The 7,309-nt window shown below is 44.0% G+C and overlaps 1 protein-coding gene across 1 annotated transcript; it reads left to right on the top strand.

Moving 5' to 3' along the window:
* CCNB2 (cyclin B2) lies at window positions 1-7,072 on the top strand. Its single transcript, XM_003209404.5, has 9 exons — window positions 1-158; window positions 1,164-1,289; window positions 1,369-1,497; window positions 1,774-1,944; window positions 2,019-2,177; window positions 2,479-2,715; window positions 5,608-5,748; window positions 6,314-6,424; window positions 6,736-7,072. Exons 1-9 carry the CDS (start codon window positions 135-137, stop codon window positions 6,835-6,837), a joined length of 1,200 nt encoding a protein of 399 aa, XP_003209452.2. The 5' UTR covers window positions 1-134; the 3' UTR covers window positions 6,838-7,072.
* Window positions 7,073-7,309: the final 237 nt, after the last annotated feature.

Genomic DNA, 7,309 nt, shown 5'->3' with positions numbered 1-7,309 from the left:
CCCAATAGGAGCGCGGGAGGGTGTTTAAAAGCAACCGCGCGGCGCGAGGCAGCAGTTGGTGGTCTTTCTCGCGGCTGAGGTGTGTTTGTGTGGAGCGGCGCGAGCGGCTGCGGCCTACTCTGTTTTCCGGACCGATGGCGTTAACGCGCCGTGCAGCCGTGAGTGTTGCTCGTGTGGGAGGCGGCCCGGGCCGGCCCGGCTGAGGAGCTGGGGGGGCGGGAAGTCGAGCCAGTCCCCCGCAGCCGATGGAGCGTGCGGGCCGCGGGCGGGCCCGATTAGTGAGGAGCTGAGCTGGGCGTCCCCAGCCGGCTGAGGGCGTCGGGGAGGGCTTCGTTCCCGTGTGGGAGGGAAGCGGTGGTGGTCAGAAGGCGGTGGGGTTCTGCCGTGTGGCACGTTCGCTGCCGCGGGTAGCGGCCCGAGCGGCGAGGGGTCCGGCGGAGAGTCTGCGAGGAGGCCGGGCTGCGCAGGGAGTGCGGCGGCCCTTGAGGGGGGCGGGGCGGTGCGGTGCTCCCCTGCCTGAGTGGAACGAACACCTGTGCCGCCATCGGGTCGCAGCTGGCCTGGGCCGCTCCCCCGCCGAGCGAGGGACGGGGGTGGGGGAGGGGACACGTGCGGGGGAGGAGGAGGGGAAAAAAAACTTCTTTAAAGTAAGCTTTACTGAAGGCTGCTTTCAATATTTGGAAACTGCTGGCTGGCAGCCCTGCCCACGGCAGGGGGTTGGAGCTTCAAGGTCCTCTCCAACCGAAGCTGTCCTGTGATTCTTTGCAGTGGAAAGCAGGGTATGCTTGCATCCACGTAAGATAATTTCCTCATCTATAATAAAAAGAGCGTTTTCCCCGACCGAGTGGAATTGTTGCTGTAGTCCTGAAGTGGGTAAATACAGTAAACAGGTGCTTGCTTCCTACCTAGCTTGGCGTTAAAAGGGTTTGAGGAGGAATGAGGATTTGTGTGTTGTTCTGAACGTGCAGCTCCATTCCATAGTGCTCTCTGTAACAGTTTGGCTTCTTCTTTTGATCTTGTGTGCACGTGTAGGAAATGAAGCCTGGTTAAGTAATAAGTATGCGTAGAGGTGTGCCAGTAGGGTGGTATGTGCTGTCATGTAGTTAAACATCCGAAAATAAAAAATTGGGCAAACTTCACTCACTGAGATTTTATTGCTGTAGGTCATGAGGGGGATGGAGAATGCTGTGACCGGACATAATGGCAAAGCCAAAGCTCAGGTGACTGGTAAAAGGGCTGTTTTGGAAGAAATAGGTAACAAAGTTACAAGAGGATCCAATGTACCTAAGGTAAAGTACACTTGAAATCTGTCAGTAGGGACAGGGTACTTAACTAGCTATGTACTAATAGCTGTTGTTTTCACTACAGAAAACGGACTGTATCAAACCATCAGTAAGGGCTACGAAAGGACCTGGCAAGGTGACAAATACAGTTGCACCATCTAAACCTCCAGCTGCTGTGAATCAAGCAGTCAAAGACACTACTACTGCTTCAAAGGTAGGCAGTAACAATACTAATCTGCTTCTTAGGGCTTAGCCAGAGCCGTAACATCAAATTTTATTTGTAGCTGTATTCCATTTCCATGTTGGAAAAGCAGGCTTTTGTCTTGAAGGTTTGGTATAATGTGTGGCATCTTGGTGAAAGCTTGCTATGCTGGGATGCAAACCCTTTCAGCTTCTAATCATTATACGTTGTTATGCTAGAAAAGTGGGTGAATAAAGAAACAACAGTGCTTCGTCAGTAGACATGAAAGCGCCGTGATCTGTTTCTTAGGTTCTGTCCCCTGTCCCTATGGATGTATCTATGCAAGAGGAGGATCTGTGTCAAGCCTTCTCTGATGTGTTGCTCCACAACGTAGAAGACATCGATGCGGATGACTCGGAGAACCCCCAGCTATGTAGTGACTATGTAAAAGATATCTACCTGTATCTGAGACAGCTTGAGGTATGACATACTGAGTCTGCGCTACTGCAGTGGAGTGTTAATTTTGTTGCTCATGCAGCTCTTTTTCTTAACAGCTGCAGCAATCTGTGCGCCCACATTACCTTGATGGGAAGACGATCAATGGACGTATGCGTGCAATTTTAGTTGATTGGCTTGTCCAGGTCCACTCAAGATTCCAGCTTCTTCAGGAAACACTGTATATGTGTGTTGCAATTATGGACCGCTTCTTACAAGTAAGTCACAAAGGTGTTTATCAACGTGTATTTAGACAGGGAGATTTGGTCAATAACTGGTTATAAAGACATTTAGGATTTATCCCAGGAAACTCTCAGGTTTGTCTGAGAGTTCTGTAACATAGCATCTTAAATCTAAAGCAGTGATTCTTTGAACTTATTGTGGGAATGCTTTTGACGCAGAAAATCTCAATTATGTTTTTAATAATCACAGAAAAAAATGGCATTTTAAGCTGATGAATTATAATGTTTGTCTAGAGTTTAAATTTTGAGGTGTGCTTTTCCAATTCCTGTGTTGCAGAGTCATCCAGTATCTCGTAAGAGGCTTCAGTTGGTGGGTGTAACAGCGCTGCTTCTAGCCTCAAAATATGAAGAGATGTACTCTCCTGATATAGCAGACTTCGTTTATATTACTGACAATGCCTACAGCAGTGCTGAAGTTAGAGAAATGGAGATCACGATTCTGAAAGAATTGAACTTTGATTTGGGACGGCCTCTTCCACTTCACTTCTTAAGAAGAGCATCAAAAGCTGGGGAGGTGGGTACTTGTCCTCACTATCTAGACTCTTCATGTGTCACAGGATTGCAGAATGGCTGAAGTTGAAAGGGACCATGGGGGCCAGTGGGTCCAGCTTCTTGCCCTGCTCAACTAAAGGCATCTGGAGCTGCTCACCTATATCGTGTGCAGGTGGCTTTTAAATATCCCTAATGAGGGAGACTCTACAACTTAGTTGTTTAATGTCTTCCAGTGCTCCATTGCTCTCTGGGTTTAAAAAAAAAAAAAAAAAAAAAAAAAAAGTGTTTATATAGAGTATATGTATACAGAATTTCTTCTTGTTCCTCTTGATGTCACTGGCTAGGTATAATTCTGTCTGGGTTTTAGCTTTCCTAATCTAATGTCTGGCTGCTCAGGCAACTTCTTTTGTAGTCCTCCCAGGTGAACTGTTCCTGCTTCCACTCCTTATAGACTTTCTTTTTGAGCTTACGTAAGTCCAGGAGCTCCTTGTTGATTCACGGAAGCTTCCTGGCCTTCTTTCCTGCCTCCTTTTTTTCAGGATGCACTGCTTCAGGGCTTGGAGGAGAGATAGTCCTTGAATACTGACCAGCTTTCTTGGTGGCCCCTCTTCCCTCCACAGGATTCGTTTTTCCCATGACACCCTGCTAAGCAGTTCTCTTAGAACTTAGAGTTCAAAGTCTGCTCTCCTGAAGTCCAGAGTAGCAAGCTTGCTGCACACCCTCTTTGATACCCTGAAGATTTTGAACTCCACCACATTACTCACCAGTCCTTCCTCGTTGGTGAGAACAAGGTCTGGTATAGCACCTTTTCCCATGGGTTCCTGTGCTACTTGGGAGAGAAAGCTATCACAACACATTCCAGGAACCTCTTTGATTTATGGTGCACTGTTGGGTTGTCCTTCCAATAGATATCGAGGTGGTTGAAGTCCATGTTTTGTGAATGTGAAGCTCTCCTATCTATTTATCCTATCTTCCTGGTCAGTTGGCCTGTAGCAGACCCCCCCCACTATGATGTCTCCTTCCCTTTAACCCAAACCCTAAAACTCTCTGTCAGCTCCTTGTTTATCCTTGTTTATCATGGAAGTGGAGCTCCATGAACAACAGGTGGTCATTGATGAGAGGGCAGCACTCCCTCCCTTTCTCTCCTACCTCTCTTTCCTGAAGAGTTTATACCCGTCTATTCCTACATTGCAGTTGTGAGAGTCACCCCACCACATCTCAGTGATGCCTTTGACATCACAGCCCTGTAGGCATGCACACGCCTCACAACTCCTCCTGCTTGTTCCCTATGCTGCACGTGTTGGTGGATGAGCACTTTAGCTGGGCTTGTATGTTTGCCTTAGTAGATCATTAACTTCTGGTAGTTAGTAACTTAGGTAAGTTAAGTTAGTAACTGAGTAACTTCTGAAGCTAGATGAATTGTTGATGAAAATCTATTCAGCACATTCTATACTCCATCCTCACCCTCTAGAGCACAGGTGTCCATCCTTTTGGCTTGCCTGGTCTGTGTTGAGTAAAGAGGAATTGTCTTGGGTTGCAAAAACATACGTTGCTCCAAAAATAATGCCTCCTATTTATTTCCATGGAAACTACAGCAGGTACGAAGAGCACAATAACACTATTTGGTAGGGCAGATTCTCAGCTAGAAAACAGTCTTCACTCTAGTCATCACCATTACCTATGCATTTGCACCAGTGGTGAGCAAGAGCCTGCATGTCACACTCATAAAAATGTGCCATTCTGTCAGACTGCCATCTGTTATATGGCAACAAAATATAATGGGAAGTTGGTGGGAAGGTTCAACCTTCATTGCCATGCCATCAACATCCAACTCTGATATCATGGGCCAACATAATAAAATAGGAGGTGTTACTTTTGGAGTAGTCTTCAGAAAATATTCAATATCATCAATATATAAGTAATAAGGCATTTTAGTTTTTAATATTAAAATGTTTAAAAACACAAAACTAGTGGGATATTTGACGGTGTTTTTGTGAAACTAACGCATCAGTCTTGTTCAGTGGATATGGCTGTAATTCTCAGTGAGCTCTTAAGGTGTTCATCAGATCATAGATGAAATCTTACTGTACTTCATACTTTGATAATTGTTCACAAATGTATGTACTGCTAAAAAGCAATGACATGAATAAGGCATGGTTGTGAAGTGAAGGATTATTTTTCTCTCATAAGAAGTCTTACAAAAGTCTGGTAAAGAGGCAGGATCAGATTCTTGAGTTGAAATCTGATTGTAACTCCACACATTCCATTTGAAAATGTGCATGCAATGTATTTGTATCAACTGAAAATGGTGTCATGAGAACAAATGGGTGAGTTTTTGGCAGTTTTGAAACCTATTCTCAAACACCTTTATCAAAACGGAAAGCACAGCTGCGTATTCTATGGCTAAACGCTGCTCCAAACAGCAATCAAAACGCATACGATTACCTGCCATCACTTGAACCAGCACTGCGCAGCACTGCCTTTCCTGTGCCCTGCTTTCAGTCAACACAGTATTAATAGAGCACTGATGGTTTGGTTGTTGCTGAGCGATGGGGGTGTGCATGGGGCTGCTCTGTGGTGAAGAGCTGCTGCCTTTATAGCATGGGGCAGGGGATGGCTGCACTGCTGTCTGTGCTGGGCTGTGGGTTGGATTTGCCTGCTGTAGAGGGAGCACTTGCAGCCCTGGTTGGGTATCCCAGTGCTCAATACTGCCATTTTCTGTTAAATGCTTCTCTGACTGTGTCTGAATTCCAAAGATTGCTAGACAGGTTTAGAATTTAGAGGAAATTGCTCATTAAGTTGTTGACTATTGTTTTGCCGAGTTATTTCTAAGTTGATAGTTCAGGGTTATTAATTCTATTATGATAAGGTATAAGGTATTATAATGTGCACTAATAAACTCTCACTCTGGTAGGCGGACGCTGAGCAACACACGCTAGCAAAATACCTAATGGAACTGACACTGATAGACTACGACATGGTGCACTGTCACCCCTCAGAGATCGCAGCTGCTGCGCTGTGCTTGTCGCAGAAGCTTCTGGGCCATGATAAGTGGGTAAGGATTGTAATCAAAATCAAGGGGGTTTTCCTCCATACATTTAAACCGTTTAAAAAAAATACATTTGGAAATCGTGTAATGCTGGAGATCAGACAGGCTGATAGAAAAATGAAAATAAAACTTACTCTTTTCTATATGAATACCATGATTTGATGGAGGCTTTTCTTATGAAAGTGAGTTACAGGAGAGCATATTGTATTTTTTGTTGTTTTGGGTTTTTTGTTTGTTTTCTTTTTTTTAAAGTAGATCTTGATTATGTAGCTTGCAAGTAAGCTAGATTAAATCATGGAGTGTGAATTGTAATTCAGCTATTACTTACTCTTGCAAGGTTTGTTTTTGTTGTTCTGTATGGTGCAGAAATGTGACTCAGCATTGATGTGTTTAGTCTTCCACCTGCATACTAAAAATTATTCTGAATCTGTCTTTTCAACTGACAGTCCTACAACTCCTAGCACTCAAGGCTAGCAGTTGATACCTGGGGCTTTAGTGAACTTAAATGATTGTGTCTTGAGCAGAATTCCCCCCCTTTGTAGATCCTAAATTTCTTACTGTTGTGCTGCAGGGTACAAAGCAGCAGTACTATACTGGGTATACAGAAGACAGCCTCGTAATGACTATGCAGCATATGGCTAAGAACGTCGTCAAAGTAAATGAAAACTTAACAAAATATACTGTAAGTATATCTACTTAAGTAAGTCTTCTAATGCTTTAGAAAGCCACCTTTGCTGCATGTTGGGATTTCACAGATGAACATTTTGAATGTTACCTTACAGCATGCGCTATTTTGACAAGCCTCTGAGAGGGTCAGTCATCAGTACTAACATCAAAACTTTATCTAAACTACTGTTGGTACTCTGCCTGCTGGTTCACTTCTAACCCTTACTTTTGTTTGTTTTCAAAACAGTCAGACTAACTCTAAATTGTCTGCCTGGATTGAAGTACTGTGCATGTGTGTAAACTTCCTTTAACACTATTTCTCTGCAGGCTGTAAAGAACAAGTATGCAAGTAGCAAACTCCTGAGGATCAGCACAATCCCTCAACTGAACTGTAACACTATCAAGGACTTAGCTGCATCACTCTTATAACCCTAGGCAGATGTATTCTGATGATATATGCACTTTGTGTCATCCTCATTTGCCTACTGAGGAAAAACTACTGCCCTGTGTAAATAGTATTCCAGCCCTACCACCAACAGACTCACTCTGAAGTTTTAAACTTGCTTTGTACTAAAACTGTATACCTAGAAATAAAGCTCCTCTCTTTCAAAAAAAAATAAAATAAAAAAAGCAGTTATGCCTGCCATTTAATATCCTAGTAGAACACTTGACAAAGTGAGTGGCTGATGCAATTTGCACATAGACATGGGTGATTATTCTTTGTGGTTGTTTCCAGTGATAATCTGGATTCATAGTGGGTTATATTTGGTAATTTGTTCTCCCTTTTAAAGAGTAGGCAGACCGTTAATCCTTCCTTGGTATCCCTTAAGGGATGTTCATTGTGTAGTTTCTTGCAGTGTGTTGTCCCAGAGAAGTATTCAAGAAGTAGTTTGGCTTCAAG

Source organism: Meleagris gallopavo, chromosome 12, assembly GCF_905368555.1.
Source record: "Meleagris gallopavo chromosome 12, MGAL_WU_HG_1.1, whole genome shotgun sequence".
NCBI classification, from domain to species: Eukaryota; Metazoa; Chordata; class Aves; order Galliformes; family Phasianidae; genus Meleagris; species Meleagris gallopavo.
The sequence above is the reverse complement of the archived record's forward strand: the minus strand, read 5'-3'. Positions and strand labels throughout refer to the sequence as shown.